Here is a 26,209-nt window from a genome sequence, read left to right as displayed (position 1 = left end):
CACTTCTTTTAATTTACGTACCAGAAAATGAGACTGGAGTTGAATAAAAGCTGAGCTAAACGCAAAAACATTGCACACATGCATAGACTTTAGGGCCTCGTAGATGTTTACTGATTAGATGGATCCTAATGGATCTTAAAGCAAATTGAAGTGGGTACAGAAGTGGGTCAATAGCTGTCCTGAACATGTTTACTGCGACTCCTTTGACTTGCAAGTTTAAAATTATTGTTTTCAGATGGTCATGGTTTTTTAAGCACTGCAATGATTATGGACTTTTTCCAGATGGCTGGAACAGTGTCAATATGCAGGGACTGTTGAAAATTAGGACACCATGCAGCAGCGAGTTCCACTGAGGATGTTTGAAGGATGAAGGTGAACAGACTGTCTGAACTTCTTACTGCTCCACCTACTGAAGATGGACAATAACTGCTGTGGTTCTAATTTGAGCCTGTTTGAGAGGTCAGGACTAGAGTCCAAGGCCTCAATCCTGTATCTCACATCTGAGATAAAAATCACTGAGTTTAAATTTCCATTGTTTGTCCAGAGTGCTGAACTGTTTTTCATTAGAATTCATATTTGTTGTGCTCTTCATACAGTCCCACAGCCTTTAATTATGCATTCCGCTGAAGCTTTGTTCAATTGTGGTTCTAGTTCTATGTTTGTCTCTTGCTTTCTGCAGAAGTTGATTAAAGACCCTCTCTAGTTGCTGATTTAACCCTTTAAAACTCATTTTATTGTATCAAACGTACATATTTAGAGGCTTTTTCCACAAAAATTCTACCTTAAAATCACTTAGATGTACACTACCATTCAAAAGTTTGGGGTCAGCCAGGCAATTTCATGTTTTCCATGAAAACTCACACTTTTATTCACATGCTAACATAACTGCACAAGGGTTTTCTAATCATCAATTCACCTTTCAAGATGATTAGCTAACACAATGTAGCATTAGAACACAGGAGTGATGGTTGCTGGAAATGTTCCTCTGTACCCCTATGGAGATATTCTATTAAAAATCAGCTGTTTCCAGCTAGAGTAGTCATTTACCACATTAACAATGTATGTACTGTATTTCTGATTCATTTCATGTTATTTTCTTTGAAAAAACAGTTTTTCTTTCAGAAGTAAAGACATTTCTCAGTGACAACCTTTTGAACAACAATGTATCTCTACTAATTTGCTTCCTCTATAGTATACCAAACTGCAGAGTCCCCATCATTTTATTCTACTCACAGAACCATGTCACCTTCCACTCTTCTCACAAACTTTAAAATCTTTCTGCGCTACACAGTGGCAAGTGGTAATATTAGAAGTTGCTCAGGTTTGGTATGTATGAAACTTAAAGTCAGAATCCTTTTAGACTGTCATCGGCACACACAAGTTTAGAGGTCGTAACGCTCAGCTGTGGCACTGACTGCTTATTTCGCTCGTCATGTGTCTTCCAGCATGTTAAAAAACACCTAAATAAACATGTTTACAAAGATTTTCACCAGAGGGGGTCTGCAGACAAACTCAAACAAGTTTTCATTCCTAAAAGCCAGTTTATTTTTGTTAACTCAGACTTTGACATCCTTGGTGATGTGAGGTTTGTTCTTGCGATAACAATCGAATCCCAACTCTGCTGGGATGACTGATGATTCGTGGTTCAAGTTATGAAAGATGATGATAGAGCGTTTCCCCGCTGTTGTCTGACCTCTGGGTTTGGGTTTGCTTGACTTGATCACATAAAGCACCAAAAATGCCATATCCAATTAGAGAAAAAGAACAAACGGAATAAAAGTAAATAGAAAGCAAAACTGTAAAAAAATAAATAAATAACAGTAATAGTACATAAATGTATAACTAAATCAATATATGAAAGGTAAACTAGAATAAAAGAAACAAATACAATAAAATAGATAACATCACATAAAAGCAAGTCTTTAGAAATGTGTTTCAATAAGTGATGATCCTCAGACTTTGCTGACATTTTTAGTTCACAGTGAAACATCGAAACAACTAAACAGATGAATACAAACACTAATTTCTGAATATATTTAACATTTTCAGTAATAGCATGCCAGTGTGTTGCTCGGTTTACTGACATGACTGCATAGGATCTCAGTCTGTCTTCTGATCGTAGCATCTAACAGACATTTTGAAATATCTTTTCAATCATGCAACTTGAATAAAGTAGAATGAGACTAGTGGATTGCTGAAAGGTGTAACATCTAATGCACTCTTGGTATGGTTTGGAAATTTCAAGCAGTGACAAAAATATATGTGACTGTAAGTATGGAGTTTAAAACATGTAGTTCCTTCAGTGCCAGGTTTAGGTGGCTCCGTCTGAGATTAAAGCTACTCTTAGTCTTTATCCTGCTCTGCTTGTTTTGAGCATTTGTGAGACCATCTTGTAAAAAAAAAGGGATAAAGCCCAAAAAGCATAATTTGAGAGAATGCTCATTAAGTTGTTTGGTCAAAGTTGGCTAGAAAACAGCTCTTAATTGCAAGACTTGCCAAAGGGCTCATCTTTTACTCTGAGGTTTTGGTTTTTGGGCGAAAACTCCCTCAGTTTTTCTTTCTTCACAGTCTTCTGTCCTGTTCATCACTTTCTCTTCCATCTCTGCCATCACTCTCCCAGCTTTCTGTTTCGCTGAGCTTTTGTTTATTTGCTCCTCTAAGGAAGACCAGTCGTCTTTTTCCGTACTTTTCCTCTAAAGTGCCTCCATCATCATTACCTTGTACTCTCACCATCTCATTTGCTCCATGCCAGAGCTGCCGTAGGAGTTTTTAAAATACTCTCGAGTTATTTTTCTTAATTCTGTTTTTCGTGGGATGTTTCCCTTAACAACATCAACAGTTTGAATCTTTCTGCTTCGCTCTCCAAACCCACCCATCGCCAGGCAGTGCCACTTGGCGCCATGGTGTCTTTTTTTTTAGACCCCGACCCTGCCTACACACAATCACAGACACACACTGCCAGTCTTTCATTGCGGCCCGTGTTTTTCGTTTTCCTTCATCATGTGTCACCATCACCCTGGCTGACCCTCTTAATGCACACACACAGACTCCCTCCAGACCACCATGTTCCAGTGTGCCAGCCTGTCTTCTCTGTCTTGTGGTGAGTGTGTGTGTGTTTTACAAGCCTCTCCCTGGCTCAGTTAAAATGCCTGGCACTCTGTAAAGCCATTAGGATCACACTAAAATAGCATGTAAAACACACATGGACGCAGGCACACAGAAACCTACATATCTCGCACCCACACGTGCATTTATATGAATGCACGGCAATCATGAGTGACCGCTGGAGGCTTGTGTACCTGACAGTGTGCTTCTGAAGTGCGTCACAAGCTCCAAAGTTTTACCAACACGGCATGTGATGTAACTTTCCTCTGTCCTGTGATGTTGAAATGAGCGCTGACAAATGCACCAAGCTTTCATGTTAGAGAACTCAGTTTATCTTTCCATGTAGACGTACCAGAACAAAAGATTTTATTCACAATGCAAACAGTTTTTGAGGCCAAAGTACATTAAACGATAGAATCTTAGCACAGCAACCACGGCACCAGCAGATTTTTAACAAAATGCTCGTTGAATTGTTTCAATCCAACTTGTGAAGTGACTCAAAAGCCTTTTATTGACCAATACAACAATGCAAAGTTGTTTCAGCTCCCATTAATTTCTGCTCATGTTTAAATTTGCTGCTCAGATCCAAGCCTTCAAAGTTGCTTCATTCAGTCAAATAAATTTTGCAAATCTGGATGTCAGGCTTTATCCAGAACCACTCCACATTTTCGATACTACATGTAGCTTCAACTGCAATTTCTAATCATCAATGAGCCCTTCAAAACCATTAGATAGCACATTGTAGCATTAGAACACAGGAGTGATGGTTGCTGGAAATGTTCCTCTGTACCCCTATGGAGATATTCCGTTAAAAATCAGCCGTTTCCAGCTAGAATAGTCATTTACCACATTAACAATGTCTAGACTGGATTTCTGATTCATTTAATGTTATCTTCATTGAAAAAAAATGCTTTTCTTTCAAAATAAGGACATTTCTACGTGATCCCAAACCTGTGAATGGTAGTGTAAGTACAGTGCAGATCAGTGCTAGCGTGCGGTATGCAGCTAGCCATTGATTAAACCCTCTTAAAAATCCTTCTCTCTGTTAAAATTATACATTTTAGATTTTTTTCTCTTAAATTGGCTTATATGCAACTCTTCGCTGTTACACTCTCCCAAATCACTTCAGCTCGAGCACACCAGCTCACCAATAACCCTGTAAAACTACTCCACACGACACAACGGCAGGTTGGAAATTGGAGTAATGGAGCCATACATGTTTTGTTCTCGGCTGTGCAGTGGCTTGGTGGTGAGCTCTTTTGCCTCGCAGCTAGAAGGTCCCCGGTTCACATCCCAGCCATCCCGGGATCTTTCTACATGGAGTTTGCATGTTCTCCCTGCACATGCATGGGTCCATGCGCAGGAAGAACAGGAGTGATGCATGTAAAATATGCCACTTGATTCTAAATGGCCAGCTTCCTGTTGTGTTGTAGGTATGGTTGTCAATTAAATTTTTGTGCATCGAGCCAAATTACATATGTGTAATTTCCATAGCTGTAGGTCACACGTCCTGCTTTTAGAGCCTATTTGAAATTTTGCAGATGGAAACTGAAAAAATTTGAAATGGAACCTGTGCAAGTTCCATAAAATGTCAAATTTTTACCAGTCTTGATGTTTGTGCAAAGTTTCAAGCATTTTCAGTCCCTCAAAATTGCGATTCAAAAAACAGGAGAAAAAAATGTAAAAAGATACCCATGGGTTTCTAATAAATACATTTCAGTTTTTACATAGTTTCAGTGACACAGTGAGCCTTCATCAGTCATTATTGCTGTAATATGTCAGCCACGCAGACAATTTTCACAGTTTATGTGTTATTTCTCATATTTCTTTCCGTTCTATTTGTTGCTCTCTGTGCCTTTTAATTGCCCCTCAGGGAGATATAAAATGTTTTAAAATGAATTGAATTAATAATCTCAGGACACAAAACAGCAGGATACAAGAAGCATGAAAAATGTTAGCGTTTCTGAGGTGGTGCCTGTCTCGCAAATGTGACTTAGAGTCTGTGGATTTATGCATTTGATAAAGTGACAGATGTAAAAAAAAATGTTTCTAAACCCACTTTCAGCCTGGATTGGCCTTTTGTTAAACTGCAGTTGCTATAAAACTGTGCCAGTCATCTTTTTTTATTTTTACTTCATTTACACTTTTCTGAACTGCTAAAGAGTTTTGCCAGTGGGGCCACTTTCATTTGTATTTGACATTTAAATGACTGAACTCTCTCTCACATGCGCTGTACTGACATTTGCTTGGACTAACCTCAGCGAAGGTGTTAGACTAATGAAATTTAACATTATCCAGGTCGGTCTTTACGTGTCGTGTCTCAGCGACGTTCAGCAGCAGCCGTGAGCCGTTTTCAAGTGACGGATATGCTGAAGACATTTTTTTTTGTTCTTCTGTTCCTGTGTGTTTGTTTCCATCTCTGTTTTTAACCTCAACTGAACTACAAAAGCGATTCCAATAGCGAGGTTTTAGTAAAAGAGCTGTTTTCTGAGCCATAGTCATAATAATAACCTTTATGGCTGAATGACGTCTCTAATGAGCACTGAAGAGAACTGGCATCGTTTTCTTCCACACACACTCAGGAAGTCGCTCTTTCTCTGGCCTGTGTCTCCTTGGCCTCAAGTGTGAAGGTAAAAGGTTTGTCTGTTTCTGTGTACATGCATATTACGAATGCATAGGTGTTTATCTACCTGATTATTTGTCAGGGTTGTAAAGACGAAGTTTATCCAACATGTGTTTGCCTGCTTAAAACCAGGAGAGTGTGCGTAATTGAGTCTATTTTAATCCATGCTGTGCACATTTGCGTGCATTTCGTGCTGTAAAAGAAATGTATTAAGTGTTATTGGCTGAGTCGGACATTGTATCGCTGCTCTTATGAATCCAGAATGAATTGTCAGCCCATGACTCTCTATCTGCTAAAACTTAAACAGCTCCCAGTGAGTGACTGTGAGTGTTTCTGAGCCAACTCAAACTGGAGAAACCTCATGAAAACCGAGTCCGCATATTTACAACTCTACAAGTTGATGTAATGAAAGAAAACACCACACAATTACAGACTTCAAATGTCATTGTTGTTACAGGGTAATCTCCAAATAAAAGGTTTGTCGGGGAGGAAGGAGGGGGGTATGTGCTTTCTCTTCGGTTGCTTTTTAAAGTTGTCCAAAGTTAACAAGGTATCCCAGAGGTTTCCAGAGCCTCACAGCTGGTAGCGCCACTAAAGTGACTCAGATGACTTTATAACAAACTTCCAATGCAAGAAAACAACATCAATATGCTGCTGTAGCTCTGGTCCTGTAGCTTTTATGGAGAGGAGAAAACCAAAGCAGACTGTGAGGCTTTTGTGTGGAGATAATATAAATGCGGTGCAGTAGTCATTCTTATCTATGGTCAGAATAGGCTCATTCTGTTTTTTACATCGGCAAATATGACCAAATTTTTTGGCAACGTGGTTTTATGTCTGCAAAAAACATCTGCAAAACACTACTTGAAACTGCTACCTAAGTGAAGCCTGACATATGAAATGCAGCACTTTAGGTTTCAAATGTTTGCTATCAGTGTTTTTTCAGTTCTACACCCTGATGCCCTGTGGCAAAATGATGCCCTCTTCCCACACTGGCGGGAACAGTGAGAGGAATCCTCATTGATTGTGTGAATTTTGATTGACAGGACTTACAAAAACAGGACAGGGCAGAGTTGGAACTTAAACATCACAACTGATAATGCATACTGTAAGTACAGTAGAACAATGGTAATGATAGTGTGCATCTGTGTGTGTTGGATTTTAGCATCCGCTGTTAAAATGTGGACTTATTACTTTGATGGTCTGTATCTAGGTAGTGCCCTTGTGTAACTATTGTTCCCTTCTGTTAGACTGCCTGTCTTTAGTGGCTGTAGCTTTCATAGTATTTTAATATCAAAGTGCATTTGTGTTTTTGTGGTAGTTTTCTTGCTAAGGTCACTCCGTCTGCAGCTATGGAGAGTTGATGCTTGGACTTGAGTGTAGGCTGTAAATAAAAGATGGACGTAGCCACTGTGACACCCATTGGTGTGTGGACTAATATTTTGAATCGGAGATCAACCAGTATGCTTTTTTCAATACCAATTATTGGTAATTAAAGAGTGCAATAAATGATTTTTGGAACTGATACAAATTTGCAGTAAAAAAGAAAGGTTCGGTGTCAAAATTTACTCCAACACTAGAAATTGCCTTGGATTATTTATGATTTACATATATACTTCAGTGTTGATAGTCTATTACTTAAGACATATAACCAATCCATTAGTAAATTTCAACAGATAGGAAAAGGCAGTTGCATCAGAGCCATAACAACTGTTGATAAAGTTACTGTATTTCATCTGGAATTGGAAAAATGCAGTGTATCGCATTCTTCCCTTGTTTTGAAGTCATAAGTTTGGTATTGTGGCCATTTGCCGTCTTTTTTTTTTGGGGGTGGATCTGACTGAGAAGCACCAAAGAGCATGTTTCTATGTTAGTGACTTGTCAATCATACCTTGCTTTGTTGTCTATTTCACCCTAAGTATGAACATTATTCTTTAAAAAAAGAGACGATTTTACATGTCTGGTTTTAGCCTTGTAAAATCCTCTGTCATTAAAAATAAATAAGACAATGCCAGGTCTTCTGTGGCCGTACAGCTTAAATATTTAATGTTTGGGTCTCTACGTTGAAAGGACTCAGTCTCTGTCTGATAAAACCACAATTATTACAGCTTTGCAAATACAGTGTTGAAATGCTGCTTTATTTAACTGTCAGCTTTGACCTGCAGCTCACCTGTGAAATCTGACTTACTGATTTCACTTGGATTTGCCTAAACAAACATTATAGGGCAGCTATTTTCACCTGGACGTATTTCAAAGGAAAAGTGCTTTTTGTCTGTGTGCGTTGGCATTGTAAGACTGTAGTGGAGAAGAGGGAAGACAGGGAATAGGAGGAGGTGGAGTGGTGAGGCTTGAGGGTTGTGTTGAGCAGACATTCAGACCCATCCATTTGTGCTCCGTTGTGGTCTGGGGTCTCTCTCGGCTTTCATTAGGCAGCTCTGCTTCCTGCTCCAAGGATGATTGTTTTCTCTCTAAATATGACGCAGAGGTCCTCATCGACCATTACGCTCGCACACACAGTCGTATTTCCATCACTTCAGAGGACATTACATTGACTTACGTTAGTTTCCTGCAGACTTCTCCTAACCACTACCTGACTAACCCTAATCTAAACATGTCCTTAAACCAAATCTTTAGACTAAAATTTACTTTGAATTTACATACACTACTGTTCATAAGTTTGGGATCACTTAGAAATATCTTTATTTTTGAAAGAAAAGCATTTTTTCAATGAAGATAACATTAATCAGAAATCTAGTCTAGACATTATTAATGTGGTAAATGACTATTCTAGCTGGAAACTGCTGATTTTTAATGGAATATCTCCATAGATGTACAGAGGAACATTTCCAGCAACCATCACTCCTGTGTTCTAATGCTACAATGTGTTAGCTAATGGTGTTGAAAGGCTGATTGATGATTAGAAAACCCTTGTGCAATTATGTTAGCATGTGAATAAAAGTGTGAGTTTTCATGGAAACCATGAAATTGCCTGGGTGACCCCAAAGTTTTGAACAGTAGTGTAATTTTTCTACAAATATGCCATTTTGTTCCCCAAATGAGATCGTCTAAACACATTTATAGGTTTAAGTACATACCCTATACAGAAACAAAGATAACAAGACTCATGTCCGATCCTCAGTACCCATTTCACAGCCACGCACGCACACACACACACATGCACACACACACAGCGCACACACACACACACACACACACACACACACACACACACACACACACACACACACACATACACACACACACACACACACACACACACACACACACACACACATACACACACACACACACACATGCACACACACACAGCGCACACACACACACACACACACACACACACACACACACACACACACACACACACACATACACACATTGGCCTTCGCTGGTCATTACAGACAAACTGCTGGTTTTTATGCAGATTTATTGAATCCAGGCTTAATGGATTTACCAGTCGGCCCCTTTTTACATGCATTTGTCTTTTTTTTCTGTCTTCCAGTTCCTTCACTCTGTCTTTGGTTATCAGTCTCCTCCCTTCCTCTTCTGTTTCACTGTTTTCTCCATTCTTTAAATGCTTTTTATCCTAGCCAGTTTTTTCCCCATATCTCCCTCCTCTATTGTCACTCTCTTGATCAGTCTTTCTCCCTCTCGCACTCTTACAGCTTCCACTCCAACCTCTCTTTTCCACCTCTGTCTTTCTCTCTCTCTCCTCTTCTGTCGGTAATGGGAAGACAAGCTGGTGATGGTGACAGGTGAAGGCCGAAGACTTCAATTCAGACACAAAGAGAAATGCACAGAAACCTGCTTTCCACTCTCACACTTTTCTATCTAAAGCTCGCCACAATGGCAGCCATTGTAGTTCAGCTTCACGCATTTCTCTTGCGTTACTGCTGCAGACGTTTCCTCCAGCTAGCTCAAGTCCAATTTAATGCCACATGGCCGTGCTGGAAGAATTTATTTCAAGACAGCTATAAAATCATTTTGACTTTTACAAACACTTAACAAATTTCTGTGGAACAATTAATTGGAAACAGTGTGAGTTGTGCAAATGTCAACCGTACACTGTTATGCAACCAGACATTCACAATTGCGTATAAAGTCTCGGGGTTCTTAAGGTTGTGGGACAGTTGAGACTTTGTAAAGCAGAGGAAGAGAATGAATGTCAAACTGTGGAATTTAATTTTCCCTTTTCTGTACTGGCTGCGAAAAATATCTTTTTATGATATTTGAAATGGTGGTACATTAATGACAAGCTGTATAGTTGTCACATTGTGCAAGACACACTTTTCTGTCCAAGAATTTCAAAGTGATCCATGAGGTGCAATCGAGACATTTCAAGACTGTGACCATAAAAAGCAAAAACTGTACTAGATTTAAATTTGGCTGCTCTCTCCTCCGATGTAGTCTTCTCGTGCAGTGATACACAGCTCCCAGTTCTGCTGCCACATTTGGAAGTCCCATTCTGAGATTTCACCGTGAACCTCAAACTTGTGGAGACAGCAAACATGAAATTCTGCGTCAGATTGATCCAACTTGCATGCCAAAGTTAATCGCTGGTGATGAAAGTTGGGTCCAACTCAGGCTGAGAGAAAACCTTCCAAGATTGAAGAAGGTGTGTCAGGTCAACGAGTTTTTGTCTTGTTGGACATTCATTGGGTTTTACACAGTGAATTTATGAGACTCTCAATGCCAAGTTATATTGGACAATGTCTTAGTGAGAACACGCGTTTTTGGTTCTTCTCCACCCAACTTACTCACCAGATTTGACTCTGCAATGTCTTCCTCTTCCCCAAGACAAGATTCAAGTTGAAATGCCACCATGTTGATGCAACCTAGGAGCTCCGCAGTGCATCGCATATGGTGCCTAATGCACCTGCAGAACAGGGTTTCTAGGAAGCTTTCCAAATTCAGCAGGAGCACTAAGAGCAGTGTATGACTGCACAGGGAGTCTACTTCAAAGAGGATAGCAGCCAAATTTAAATCAGGTATGGTTTTTGCTTTTTATAGGCACTATCTTGGAACAAGTTTGAAATTAGGCAATGCTAAATGTGAAACTCCACTGGTTTGAAGTCCCCATAAATCGTCCTTCCCTCAGCTATGTTGCGAGTTTTCATCACACATGCCATCTTAAAGTTTCTCTAATGTGAAGTAAATTGCTTTTGGACTCATTTTGACAAGGTTTTAAGCATTTTAAGATAAATTGCCCATTTTTGGGGAAGTGCTTTGAACCGTCCGTAGCTTGGTCCATATATTTCCTTTTTTGGAAGAAGAACCATTTTTAATCTTACTTTTTTGCACCTGTAGATTTACATTTTTACTTAGAACATCATTATCATCTGAATAAGAACTCCAAACCAAGGAATCTCTCATAAAACCTGAACCCTGTGCATTAGCTTGAACTAAATTGCTTCCATCTTTTCAGATTGGCCTACCAGGAGGTTACACCTACAGTATACACAGTCAATGCTGCAGTCTGTTTCTGCTGTTTATTTCTGCAGCCATTAGTGTTCTAAGTCCAGCCTTGTATAGTTACTCCTTGAGGGCCAGTTTAAGTTTTAAGTCTTGTTTATATGCTTCTCTTCCCTCTGAAAGTATCCCACTGTAGTTACCACACATACATTTACAAGCACCTCTGTAGGATGGAGGAGAGCTCCCAGATTTGTGTTTAATCCTCAATCCCCACTGAAGTAACTCCTCACAGAGTCTGTAAATATGAATGTGTTCCTATAGTCAATTTGTCTGATTAAATAACCTATTAAAATGAAATTACCCGTTGATTTTGAATTGCCTGCGAAATACTTCCCTTGAATTTTTCTTCAGAGATGTTAGTGCTTGAAGACTGCAGTGTTTGAGTCCTCCAGGAGCCGTTTTAGGTACAAGTTCTCAAGCTTTATTCCCAGTGCAGCTTGTTAGCTGGCGTTATTAGCTGAGCTGTCTGGAGAGAATGCACACACACACACACACACACACACTCATTCGTCACATGGCTCGGACGCTTTTGGGCTTGGTGCAGTACAGGCAGCCAACTTATGAAGAAGTCTACAGTGTAAGCCTGTTAGAGCATAATGGCTTAAATAAAGACGGGCAGAGAGACAGGGATTGTAGTAGTCTATATAGGCCTATTATACTTCATCCCTTTGCTCTTACTCTTAATGGTGTTTCTATAGCACCGCTCAGGGCTGCTGTTGAAGAGTCTGGAGCCTTTTTAAACCTCCTGTGATTGTATCTTCACTTCCTGAAAGTCATGCAATTGCAGCGTAGTATTAGGTAAAAATCTGCCCTCCAGACTTTTTCTGTGTCCCGACCCTCACCTCTGCAACCCCAGTGTTTTTCTGCTGTAGTTGCTGGAATTAAGAGTCTGTTATGAACTCATGAACTTTGAAAAAATCCCATCTGTCCGCAGTATTTTCTTTACCTTGCGCATTTGCTCTGCTGCACATTTTTCCTTTAACTATTAGATGTTAATGTAAATGTGCGAGTAGTGGAGAACAGCAATGAATATGTAAAAATTAGTGAGCACTTTTTTCATTGTGTAGCAAATATTGATGAACCAAAAGTGGCTAAGACTGGAAGAAATTGTGCTTTTGTAAATATTTTGCAGTTGTGTTAAATGTGCTTTATGTGTTACAGCCCAAAGTTGAATGTCCAAACTTTGAAATGGTGCTGCTATTTACACCCGAAACAATCTGTTCATTAGTATAAAAATAGCTTCTTTCCATTTGTATATTTCAAGTACATCTTTAGCATCGCCAATAGACACACAGAGGTGACAGGTGTTGTTCGTTTGGTTTCTTTTTGTGCATTCCATCACTTTTAATCAAAGTATAATATAGCTCTGTTAACCCTCTAAACCCTCATACCGATTGGTGGGTTCGAAAAGCGTTTTACCCGTTTGAAAAAAATTCCAACATTCCACCATTTATCAGGGCCAGAAACTGTACAAACACACAGAATTGAAAGATTTTCATCTTTCTGGTAGTCCTTGAACTAATCACCTGTGACTCACTGTTCCATCAGAACTAAATCTATGCTTAGAATTGTGATATTTCATCAAAATGATTTTACCCTACATGCCACATTTGGCATTTCACCAAAGTAAACCATTTGCACTTGCCAGATTCTGCGAAAAATAGATAAATAAATGAAATACTGTGCTCCTCAGTGCAGCAAAGAAGCTATTGGTGAATCCACTCCAACTTACAGTCACGCAACAAAACTTCTGTGACTTTTTGATTAAACTGTGTTTATACAGAGTAGATAGGAGACAAGTTTTGAAGGAAATTACAAAAACATAAGAAGTAAGGCGTCTGTAGCATGTAGAGCATGTATTTTTTTCCCAGTTTAGATCACGCCTATGTGCAGATAGAAAAATGTGGTACAAGTGGATTTCAGGCCTTTTCAATTTTTGTTAAACAAACAAAAGATTCAACTTTTGCATTTTAACTATGTCATAGGGCAAAAATCTGACAAGAGCAAAGATTCTCAGAAACTGGTTGGAGCTCAGAGAGTTAAACAAAAGCAGGTGATGTGAGGAGTGTGTCTCTTACACTTTGCTGTCTGGATTGCTGGTGATTTTGTTGTGGAACACTTTGTAGTTAAAAGTCTGTCTGTAAATGTATCTGTTGAATTTATCTGACAGTTGGCGCAGGCACTAAGAGAATTTCCAAAAGGACATTGAATGAAGCTAACTATAAAGCCCACTGCTACATGTATAACCCAATTTTCTGCATTTCTTTTTGGCTCTTAAAATCTTTTGTTAAATGTCATGCCAGGCTTTAATATGTCAAACCCATAATCAATGTTTTTCTAAATATCTTTCCAAAACAGAAACAGAGTCTACAATGTTCTCAAAACAGCTGTAGCAGAAACGACATTATTTGAGCAGCACTCTATACAATTTTTTTTGCGAAAGTGGGTCAGTGGGCCTCACCGTAAGCATCCGTGATTTGTGGAGATGAGAGCGGACGAATCGCAGGACATAATTTCCCCGAAATCAGTCAAAGCAGGGTGAAGGTAGCTGTTTGAAATGTGCAGCCATGAAGACAGTTTTTCTGATAAAAGCAGACCTCTGGCCTCGCCCGTAAATTAAAAACTGTAGTGAAGAAACATTGTAAGATGTGTGTCTGCCGCAGCCGGTCGACCTGCTCAAAGATGGACTCATGCACTGCGGTAAGATAACATATTTGCGCTTCCTCTCTCTGTCTCTTCCCACCTCTTTGTCAGTTGTTGCTCTTTCTCCATGTTAATCTCTGCGTCTCTATCTCGCTCTGCTGAGTTATGGTTTCTTTCGAAAACATTAGCATTCCTCTGCAAAGAGGTTCAAGCCCTGCAATGTGTGTCAAGGGGTCAGTGCGTGCTCACACACACACACACACACACACACACACACACACACACACACACACACACACACACACACACACACACACACACACACACACACACACACACACACACACACACACACACACAGGTTATCAGCTGCAGAATGAGGATGAGGGTAAGGTGTGTGTGTTTGTGCATGGCTTCGACTGTGTTCATTTGTGTTTGTGTGTCTCCAGACCCCCAATAAGGCAGATAATGATCCATCACGATAATGGAGGTTTAATGGCTGCAGTAAAAATCATCTTCAACTAACCCGCTCTCTCTCTGTCTCCCTCCCTCTGTGTCACACAAACACACAACTTACCCACGCTTTTGTCTATCTCCCTCTCTGCTTCCCACAACCCTCTCTGCCACTCAATAAATCAGAAGTCGGGCTCGCAACATACACTTTAGCCTCATGCTGTGCACTCACACACACCTGTCATGTCAAAACCCCAAACCGCTGAATCACACACGCATGCACTCGCTAACACCTACACAAACACTCACACAAACACTCACACACACAGGAGTCATGAATCTGGCGGCGCTGCCTCTCTGCCCACTTACATTATTTCATCTACATTTCTCTCTGACCACACACTGTGATTGCATGAGACGTGATCCATGGGAGCTCAGAACCACAACATCCAAACTTATGCCTCATAACTAGGAACTGTTTGTATTTAATTTCTCTTGGCCATAAATGAGCTTTGATTTGGATGTAGCCGGAGAGGAAGTTTATTGCTTAGCAACAAAGGGGCTTTTTTTCTTCAGTGGATTAAATTATGATTACTTTCTAAGGAAAGCTTGGCCATGTTTTTCTGGTTTTGGCCATCATTCATATCAGTTATGAGAATATTTTGCTCCACAGGTTAATTGTAGTGATTTACGGATGTTGCAATTCAGCAGTGAAGTTCATTTGGGCAAGCCGGCAGGCAGGTTTGCATTTCAACCATGTTGTGTAAAAAACTGTGAAAGTTAAAGAAATGTTTTTGAAGTTCATCTTGTTTTTTTATCACTAAGTGTTTGATATCACAGATTCCTTTACAGTGGGTCATACGGGGATTAAAGGTCGATTATGTGATTTTAATCCAGTGAATTCAGTGAATATTTCCATACCATCCAGTAGCTCTCCATTTTGTCGGCGCTAAAAAAAAAAAATCTAATGTCTGTACATAGCCCTGCTTCTGTAAATGGGAAACAAACAAAATGGTTAGGACTGATTCATAGAACACTTTTCCAATGAATCCTGATTACATTCATGTTCTTGCATAGGACAATGGTTAAATGAGATGGAGGGGAGATGGGTGGAAAAGGAGGCAGTGGGAGTCAGAGAGAAGGTGAAACTGGCACATTCTAATTATCTGAATATGTTAGTTAATTGGATAAATAGCAGCAGTGTTTTTTTAGAATCACAGACTGCAGGTTTAACCCCAAAATTCTAAAATGACACCATTTATTGAAGTCACAAACTGTAAGAACATCACCGGATTCTCAACTTTCCAACAGTCCTTAATCTAAGTATGTGTGACCTCCATTTTTGTTTGGAAAACTTGCCAAATATCAACTTCAAATTGTGATATTTCACTAAAATAAGTTTGTTGTTAATGTCTTTAAATGCCCAAAATATATCATATGGACTAAAAAAAATAAATGAAAACAAAAACAAACAAAGACTATAATAAAGAAAAACGTTAGTAACTCAGCTGTGACCATTAGCCATAATCCAAAAGTTCAGGGACTTTATGACTGAACTGGGATGAACTGCAGGCTGTGTTTACACCGAGCAGATTGGAGAAAAATATGGAAACCAATTAAAAATGTAAACAGTAAAGTATCTATAGTATGTATAGCCACTATTTTTTCAAGTGTTGGTACTAAAAGATTCAACTTTCCGTTTTTCTTTTGCTATGATTTATGGCATCATAACGTTGTTTGCTGCACAGAAGAAACTTTTGACTTGGCTCCACTTCTAGTGATGTAGTATTTTCAGAAATAAGCTGTAAAGTAGTGAAATGTCTGTGTTTTGTAGAGACTCTAGAAAATAGCCACAACGGTCTATTTTATGGTGTATTTCAACCCAAACCATGACCCTTTTTTCAAAGCAGATCAAGTGGTGTTGTTGCATAAGTATTTTTGTCATCTATACAAAATCAAAAAACTGAAAACAGCACCTGAAAATAAAAGTAAGTAAAGAACATGACAAAAAACTTTTGCACAGGTGTATTTTAAGCCAAATCATGACCTTTCCTAGACTTAACCCAGTAGTTTAGATGCCAAACCTGAACAAACAACTTAGAAAAAACACTTTGGAGTTCTCTCTACCTCCAGTCATGGTTGTGCTGTTTCCCAGCAAGTCTCCAAGTCTCTTTGAAAGAAGCTTCCCATTAATTTGGTTGTTGCATTAATGATTTACATGGAATTTACACTAAAACCTCAGGTTTTAGTGTGTTCCCTCCAATTCTGTGGTGAAACTTACACCCTAGTTTTTAAGTTTTAAAGAGGTAGACTCTCTTTTGTGGAGCTGCTCACTAGTTATTTGCAGCCTGGACGATGGGTCACATGTAGACACAGGCTCATTTAAAGTGGTCATAAACCAATAAAGGTAGAGAACCAGTGGTTTTCCTAAACTGGTACTTTGTCTCAAACTTGTTGTTGCATTGTAATGTTTAGAGAAGACGGCAGTGGAATCAGTAAAGTATAATTATAACCAGTACAGGGAATGATGGCCAAAATTTATAAGACTTGCCCCAGGTTTTAAACACTTGGATTTTCCTGTGGACCTCAAAGCTGGTGGAACAAAATCAGCGGTACGGCACAGTGTCATATGTTTTTACTGAGTCCTACGTGAACACAAGCGGCGCAAAATTCATAATACCAAATGTGCAAATTAGCGGCTCGGCTGGTTTTCATCAAGTAAATTGGTTGAGGTGATATCCAACATGCCTTATTGATTTCCTTAAGACATTACTGATCGACAGTTTTAAGCTGAAGCAGATGAGTCTTGGATCATAATGGAACTTTATATCATGCCAGTCTCGCTCATATTTTTTATATTTGGTGTGTGCTGTCCTGTTTTAGGCAGCTTTAAAACTGTGTTTGACCCACTTAATCTTGATTTTTACGCATATCTTCAAGTGTTTTTCGTTGGCATAGGTCAAGGTTGTGTGCGTCAGAGAGCAGAAGACAGCAGACACATACTAAACCGTTTATCTCTTCTCAATCGTCTTTGCGCCCTTATCTTTACTGCTGTGTTTTTCTGGGGGATTGCAGCTAAAATGCAAAGCCATTAAGTTAAATTACCTGCAAACACAGTCCTGCTGACATGTAGAAAATGTTGCCGTGCTTCACGCTGAAATGGGACTTTCTGATTCTTTCTGGCACACATGCAGGTCTGTAATTGCCTGGGGGTGTTCGGCCGTTTTGGATAGAGATAGCAAAATGGTAGAAATGATAAAAATCAAGGTGTAGACAATAGTGGCAGATACAACTCCAAGTGATAACAGTGATAAAAGTTCAGAACTCATTGTGCTCCAAATCGCATTTTGTTTGTCTGTCGTGTTCTCATGGTAACGATGCAGATTCCTTGCAGCCTTTTAATGTCTTTTTGATGTTTCCTTCTCATGAATGAAGATCCCAAAGGATTGTTTCATAGCTCCTTACAAATGATTTGTTTGGTTGGTGCAGAGCAAAGCATGTGCTTCCTGCTTACATCACCTTGAAAGTGTGGATGAGTCAGAAGCGACTTTCACACAGCCTTTTCGAATAGTGCTTTTATTCCACCTCGCTGTTTTGTGTGAATGGTGTGGAGACGGAACGGAGTGGAGCATTGTTGTTGGACTTTTGAGCCTCCGGCCGAGGAAGTCGTCCAGCCAAATTGACGCCTGTGTGAAAGGGAGAGCATCATTACGGCAAAGCATTGTGACGTTTTGATGACGTGTAGGACACTAATGTCGAAAATGGATGCGAATTGGGGAGACGAGTAGGTCCAGGAGCTTCTTTCCCCTCTGGGCAGAGATGAAATAACCCGCTATATAGTAGGGATGGTAAAGGATGGCAGGTTATTAGAAAAAGTGCTGGTAAAAGTGCTTCAAGAGTACGGCTATAATCAGGACAAGGTGCAGACAGTTAACACAGACGCTGTTGTGTTACACGTCAAGCCGCTTTTAAATATGTCAACTTTGTTCGGTTCACAAGCAAAGGTCGCATTTTGAAGTGGTTTCATAAGCAACATTATTGTGTGTCCTTCGTGTGGAAAGGGCTAATCACTGTTATTGTTGTTGTATATGTGTGAGTTTGGTTTTATATGCCAGCTGGGACTTCAAACTGGCTTTCTACCAACCAATGGAGACTCTTTCGACTTCCACAAGTCTGAACTGATTTTTGAGGCTTAAGACCAAAACTCTCCACAGCGCAAAACTTACTTTCTTCTGAAAAAAAGCACCCTAGCAACCCAAAAAACAACACTGGTGTATTTTATACTGTTTTTTAAAAACCAAACATGACCTTTTACCAAACCCGACCAAGTGCTTGTATCGTCAAATTATTTTTGTAGCATAAACAAATACAACAACTGAACCATTACCAAGAACTAAAAGTAAACAGTGACTGAAAACAACAACTGAAAAAGGCAACTGAAAACAGAAGTAAACAGTGACTGAAAAACATTTGTACAGCTGTATTTTAAACCAAACCCTGATCTTTTCCTGAACATAACCAAGTAGTTTTGGTGCCTGAACTCAAAGTATTTCAACAAAAGCAAACAGTCACTGAAAACAACAAATGAAAACAGCAACTAAAATTTTCCATAGACTGTGACTGTAAATCATTTCATTGAGTATTTTTCATGCCAAACCATGATCTTTTCCTAAACTTAACTAAGCAGTTTTGGTGCCTGAAATGAACAAAGCAGTTTTGTTGGCAAAACATAAACACAAAGCGACTGAAAACAGATGTAAACAGTGGGTGAAAATGCTTCAAAACAATGGGACAATACAAGACTTGAACCCCACTCATGGGGATGAAAGGCCTGTGGTTTATGCCACCTTCACCCCTCCAGGCTCCTTAAATTGCCAAAAAAAAACTCGCAATTTAACCACTTTTTTGTGTGAAACTAATACAGTTTCGCACATTGGACGAACATAGCTGCTGCACTTCTTGGTGTGAGGCTGTGTTGAGGTTAGAAAATGCATCATGTCAATGGATTGTCCTCAAGGGGATAACAGAACAAATGTGTGAGTGGTTATATGTGTTTGGTTAGTGGGGGATGTTTCCCGCTGTCTGGTGCTAATGTAGCTTTCAGAATGGCTCAAACTGTGCCAAAATTTGCACATAAACACACAAAAACACGGAAAAGAACAGTGGTTTAGCCTCATTGCTTAACGCATTTGGCTTCAGATTCGCGTTTACCTCCTCTCTAACTCACTCATTCTCCTCATTTTTATCCCTCTTTCTTTTTTTTGCATCAGTTTTCTTGTCTTCACCCTCATCTTTCTCTGACTCTGTCTTTCTGTCTTTCCAAAACATTATTTGCAAATGTTCTCTGTAGAATAAATGCTCCAAATGGCTGCATGTAATCTCCCAAACAATATGGATAAATTCCGTTAATCAGCAAAGAAAGCTGTTTTATTACATAAAAACAAGTACTTAGTATTGCATATATGTATTATTCTGCATATAATGATTTCTTCCATATGGCTTAAATGTTCTTTTCAGGAGTTCAGAATCTCACCAGAAGTGGCTCACTTGCAAGAAGCTTCTTTAATAAAAAACCAAGTCAAAACTGAAGCAGCAGGTTTGAGATATCCTGACTTTATTTCCCTACTATGGGCCAAAACACGTCCTCCATTTCCCAAAATGCAACCTGACAGTGTCTTTCATTACAGCTACCCACCGTGGTAAACGTTCACAACTCTACACACAACTGTTACATATCTCCAATAAATAATGTAACAGCATAATATACACATAAACAGCTGCATTAGCGTGTGATTTATTGGGTGGATTTTCATTAGTCATTAATGTTGTTATTACTTGCAGCAGTTTTACACATGAATAAAGCCACTGTAATGTAAAATACCGCTGAGATTTGCTGGCGAAGAGATGAGAGCAGAGGGAAGAGGTTAAGACTTAACGAGAGAATATTTGCCAATATCTGACCCACACACACACACACACACACACACACACACACACTCACTGCAACAGAAATATGGGCTTGTGTTACATGACTGTTTGAGCGGCACTCTTATTGATACAGATGTATTGGTCATTAAGCCAGTTAGGTTTGACGTCTCAGCTCGGCTGCAGCCAAAGAAAATAACATCAGCGCTCGCTCTCAGAAATGTTCCACTCTGTATGAACAGAAAGAGCTACATTGTGGTGTTTTCAGATTACGGCCTGATACGTGTGTGAGCATGTGTGTGTGTGTGAATGTGTGTGTGTGCCTGAGCGATATCGGATTTAAAAGTCTTTAATCTTTCCTTCATGTCCCTCTTCATCTTGCTTCTCTTTCTCAACTTCAGGGAAAACAGAATAGTTTGAGAAGTACATGTAGTTCCTTTCTTCTTAGCTAGCTGCCAGTTAGCTTAGCATAGCGGGAGCAAAGCTGTGGAGACATCAAACACATATTTGAGTCATTCCTGGAGCAGCTGCTGCAACATTACACTTATATTATAATCAGTGAGAGTGGCCGAAACAAGTGCAAGAGCATAAATGGTGTGTAATGTTTATGTATTTTTAATTAGAACTAGGAAATTACTACTCTGTATCTAACAGCGCTTCCACTTTGGGGTCTCGATCCCCCTGTTGGCATTTATATGTCAGTACGAGCTGATGGTTGCTTAGTATCTTCATCCCTTGCAGACCCCACTGTAGAAGTTTTACATGAAGTCAGTGAGAAACTTGAGGTTTCACAGCCAGCGCTGGGTCCAAAAACTGAAGACACAACAATCCTAAAGCTCACTGCGTTCTTTTGCCAATGACTCACACAACCCTATGTCGCTAATGTATCCTGTAAAAACATACATTCTGCAGCACCTCCACTCCACGGATGGTTCACATATTTTACATGTTGAATGTGGGAAAGCCTTAAGCTGGCGTCTGTTTCTGGGTAAAATGTATCAACATTTTACTTATATTTTGATCTGGAAAAATACCAGAAAAGTGTACAAACAAAAATTATTGTAACCAAGAAAACCCTCAAAACCCCAAAACCTGCTGTTAGGATCGAAATGGATGTTATCTTTAACAGAAGCCAAAATTCCACCATTTGTCAAAGTCAGAAACTGTGGAAACAGAAAGAATGATTTGATTTTCAGCTTTCTGATGATGCTTCAACTAATCATGTGTGACATGGAGAAAATGAGGTACAATTAGGTTTAATAGATCAAAATTGCTATATTTAATCAAAACCACTTTATTGCACATGTCCTATTTAAGGAATCATCCAAAAACAACCATTTGCAGTAACCAGTAGAGTTAAAGTTACTTTTTTTCAACCAGCAAGGGTTTTTTTTGATTGGAAATGACACAGATGTTTCTCAAAAGATATTAAAACGATATACAAGAGATGTCATTGTAGAAAAAATAACTTCTCAGCTTTTATTTACATTTAAAAGTAACTTAGTGTTGAATAATTTCAGGCTTGACTGTATTCTTTCTACAGCTAAAAGCCTGGGATCAAATTGACCCCAAAGAACACTGATGCATATGGGACATTGAAAACATATCATACATGAATTCTATATTTACCCACTTGTCCCTATAAAATTAGGAAAAGTCGTTAAATATGAAGGAAAAAATTCTGTCAATCATTGATTTAGAGACGTTAAACGTTAAATGGAGTCACACTGACCCCAAAGATAATAGGGTTGCATTTCTTTGTTGGCTTTATCACAAGATGTTGCTTTACAAAATGTATGAAAAGTCCCCTTTCTGTTGTTTCCTCAGTTGGAGGCGGAGTTAGCTCTGTGTGAGAGGGAGGGGGCGGAGCTCCAGGAGTACGCCAACCAGGTCCTGCAGCAGATCGCCGACCGGTGCCCCGACATTTTGGAACAAGTCGTCAATGCCTTGGAGGACAGCTGCTGACAGACCAACACACACGCTGACTTACATCCACACATTCATTAGCGTTTAAAGTCAGAAGGCAAGAAAACACGCAGCAAACATCGAACACTCAGTCGCACACACAGAACCATCACAAGTCTCCAGCTGTACCCCATAATAATCCCCTCGTACACAAATGAAATCACAGTGTTGGATGAAGATGAAGACTTTCCCTTCCTTGGCTCTTCTGTTACCTGCTGTTCTGTTACCCGCTCTTCAGTCATCTCATTTCCACAGTCGGGAAAAGCGGATGTAAGAAAAAAAAATCCTGTTATTACTGAAAGATATTCCTCCGCAGTGTCTTTAGTCGCTATGATTTTGAACAAACTGTGCCAGCTGAAGGAAATAATGTTCATTTTTCAGTTCAAAGTGCTCTGTTGGCATGCAAGTTAATTGGAAATAGTTGATGTTCTTCATGTATTTTCCGAAAAAAAAACAAACAAACAAACTCTGACACAGAAGGAGCCTTCACTGCACTCGCCATCTGGGACGCTTCACAGCGGCCATCTTGTGTCCTGGCGATGAGCAGTCGGACTCTGGGAAAATTTTCTGAAACCTTATTAAATAGGGTGAATAGGGTTGAGTTTGCCACGTTGTTTCTGATGTTAGACTTACATTCTGTTGCCACATTGTTATTTGATTGGTGCAGATACAAAAGTGTGTTTATTTCAGCTGCCTTTAGCTCCTTACATCATTTGCTGCTATCTTTTAAACTTTTCGCCTCTGTTTTTCTTTTTTCCGTCTCTTGTGTTTCTTTTTTCTTCTTCAGGTGTCTGATGAAATGTCCCGACTTGTAGTTTCCTTCAGCAGTAATCTCTAGATAGTTGTGTAAATTGCAAAAGCGAGAGGTTTAATTAACAGATACACAGCTTTCATCAGGGAGGAACACGACACTTTAATCTATTTGTTTTCCATTACTGATGAAAGGCACAAACTACAATATATCTCGCAATGCTCCCTTTATTAAAACACACCAGTGTAGATGGTTTGTGTTTCTTTTTAACCTCAAAAAACATCTTGTCTTGTTCACTTACAGAAGTTAGGTTGAGTTCAGATGATTCCTCACAAAAATCCCTTTTTGTGACAATCCCTTTAGAGTTAACACGAGGTGAAATCTGAACTTACCCACTTACTGGAACATCTTTTGTTTTCTTTCTTTCCTGGGAGGGAGGGGATATAAAAATAAATGTTAAATAAATATATTTTTTGCTTTTGGTAATATATATAAAACACTAATCTTGTTTTAATTGAAGATGTTGTCCGCTATTGGTTGGTATGCTACATAACGTGTCAGAGTCTTTTCTTGTCTGGTTTGCGAGTTAACACAGATTTGTTCCATAAGCAGGACGCTGTTACTGGGAACGTATGTTGCACCTACACGAGGCTCTGCGTCCACCGGGAGCATTTTCTCAGAACCGGTTTCTTGTTCTTGTTGTTTACAGTGGAAATGACACTCTGCATGTTTCCCACAGTGCTGACAGCCTTAGCATGATTTAAACGCTTACGGCACTGAGCACTAGAGGTTCAGATTGTTTCGACTTAAAGCAAAAATTCCTCTAACAGTCTGTTTTTTTCAGTCTTACAATGTAGTGAAGCCACGACACAGGAACCGTTCAGCTGCTCCCTGCAAAGAAACACCTGGTGGACACAAAGCCTCGAGTCTCGGATTTACACCGCAAACTCAAATCTGACTGCACACCTGGATCTGATTTGAAGGTATAAAAGAAACAGAGGGTTTAGTGTTTTGGCACCAAATCAGTGATTCAAAACTGCTCTAAGTCACATGGGTGTAAAAGAGGAGTTTCATTTCAAACGCGTGTCAAATCACCTGATATCGGACAGAATTTCTTCAAAATTCTGAAACGTTTCGAAGATTTAGTGACACTTCAAACTTTAAGTAAAGTTAAAACATGGTGAGCGTTTTATTTTGACATGAAACTTCATCAGATATGAGCTTGTGTTGTAAATTCAGTATTTTGTTGTCTGTTTTATACTGATAATGTTTGTCACTGGGAATGCCAATGACTGGGACTCACTTTGAATTTCTTGTGGATTGAAAATTGGAATGAACGAATGGAATAAAATATGGATTTATCTTTAGTTTACTTTGTCTTATGCCTGTTCTTTAATGTCTAACAATTTCTGTGAGATTTTTTACAGGTGACATCAAACCATTTAAACTGGAGCAACTTTGGTTGTGGCCTCTGCTTGGACTTCTCTTCTGACCAGTTCAGCCAAAACTGAAAGTAGGGATGTCCAGATCAAGACTTTTTTTTCCTGGTCCAAACTAAATCATGTATCATTTAGAATGTGCTGATACTGAGTTCCAATCTGATGCCATTTTCCTAGATAATACTCTTTTCAAGTACATTAAAGTTGTTACAACCAACCCAATGTACAGGCTTGACAACTAAGAAGCTAAAGAAAGAAAAAATAGCATTTCTACATTAAAGCTGTTGCTTAAGAATAATTAACTGTAGTACCTGGTTGCACCACCAGGTGGATACAGTAATACAGTATCCGCGTACGCAGTCATTTGGACTGCAAGCAGATTTGTGTTAGCAAGGGAAGAACATTGTGGGAGGTTTGATAGCAATGGTCCACCATGACAAAGATTTCTGTGACATTTAATGATCTCAAGCCAGAGCTTGTGTCTTTAAGATAAATCTAAATGAATCAGAAATACAGTGTAGACATCATTAATGTGGTAAATGACTGTTCTAGCTGGAAACGGCTGATTTTTCATGGAATATCTCCATAGGGGTACAGAGGAACATTTCCAGCAACCATCACTCCTGTGTTCTAATGCTACATTGTGTTAGCTAATGGTGTTGAAAGGCTCATTGATTAGAAAACCCTTGTGCAGTTATGTTAGTACATGAATAAAAGTGTGAGTTTTTATGGAAAACATGAAATTGTCTGTGTGACTCTAAACTTTTGAACGGTGGTATATGTAATGGAGAATCTGCGTCTAATTTGGAAGTGTGCCGGGAGCCTTCTTTTGCAGGTTTCTCTAGGCAGATCTAACTGGAAGGAGACACCGAGGGAGAGCCTGAACTCCCTGGACGGATTATAGAACACCTCAGAGGAACTGAACAGTGCTGCTGCTTAGAAGGACATCTGGAAAGACCTGCCTTGGATTAATGGATGGATGGATGGATGGATGGATGGAACTTCATAAAAAAAAAAAAAAGCATAATTTTGTTTAATAGAAAAATTCTGTCAGCCTTTAATCATCTGGTGAACCCTGTAATCCATCTTCTCTCAAAATTTTGAATGTTTTTTTGCCCAAAGTGACAGCTTTGTATTGTTGGAAATGCCTGAGAGCGAGTGATTGAAAGAGCTTCGAACATTTTTCCTTTTGTTTCCTTTCCTTGCTTTTTCTGACCCCTACTTTCCTTTGCCTCCTTCATTCTCTCTATCTTCTTTGTTCACATGGAGACTGAACAGTGTCTCTTATCTTGTCACGGATGGTTTATTTTCCTATCCGCCCACAATAATGACATTATTCCATACGACGGTCCCCTCTATCTGGAAGAGCGTCCTTTAGAAAGGCCTCATCCTGTCCCAGTTCTTTACCACACACTCCAACAACACTATTTTAAAATGTACTGTACCAAACACCTTGAGTCAGTGCACTGGGTCGACTTTAACTCGGTTTAATTGGCAACTTAAAACAGTTTTGGTGCTAAGGAAAGGTTTTAGGGTGAAAACTGTGAGAGTTTGTGTATGTTTGTGTGTTTAAAGCGTGATTTGGTGCTGATTCATTACACAGCAAAGACACACACCAACATACACTTCATTAAAGTTTGCATTTTGCACACAAGCTCAGTGTAAAGAGGCTCATTCAACTGGAAAATCTGGTTTAACAAACCCACCCAGCTTTACTGACCTTGACCTTCACCTGACATTTGACCTCCTGAGTGAGGAATTTCCATGCAGGGATGAAAACATCGTCAGCTTTTTTATGCTCATTCTTTTCCCCAAACA

At 39.4% G+C, this 26,209-nt stretch overlaps 1 protein-coding gene across 1 annotated transcript in view; it reads left to right on the top strand.

Moving 5' to 3' along the window:
- The window catches only part of LOC110963314 (ELKS/Rab6-interacting/CAST family member 1-like), a 183,013-nt gene extending 158,694 nt beyond the window's left edge, over positions 1 to 24,319 (top strand). Inside the window, 1 exon segment of the mRNA XM_051959255.1 lies at positions 22,064 to 24,319. Within this exon segment, the coding sequence (XP_051815215.1) occupies positions 22,064 to 22,201 (138 nt within the window). The 3' untranslated portion in view covers positions 22,202 to 24,319.
- The last annotated feature ends 1,890 nt before the right edge of the window (positions 24,320 to 26,209 follow it).

The sequence above is a fragment of the Acanthochromis polyacanthus genome, chromosome 1 (assembly GCF_021347895.1).
Source record: "Acanthochromis polyacanthus isolate Apoly-LR-REF ecotype Palm Island chromosome 1, KAUST_Apoly_ChrSc, whole genome shotgun sequence".
Taxonomy (NCBI): Eukaryota; Metazoa; Chordata; class Actinopteri; family Pomacentridae; genus Acanthochromis; species Acanthochromis polyacanthus.
This window is presented reverse-complemented; position numbering and strand designations above follow the sequence as displayed.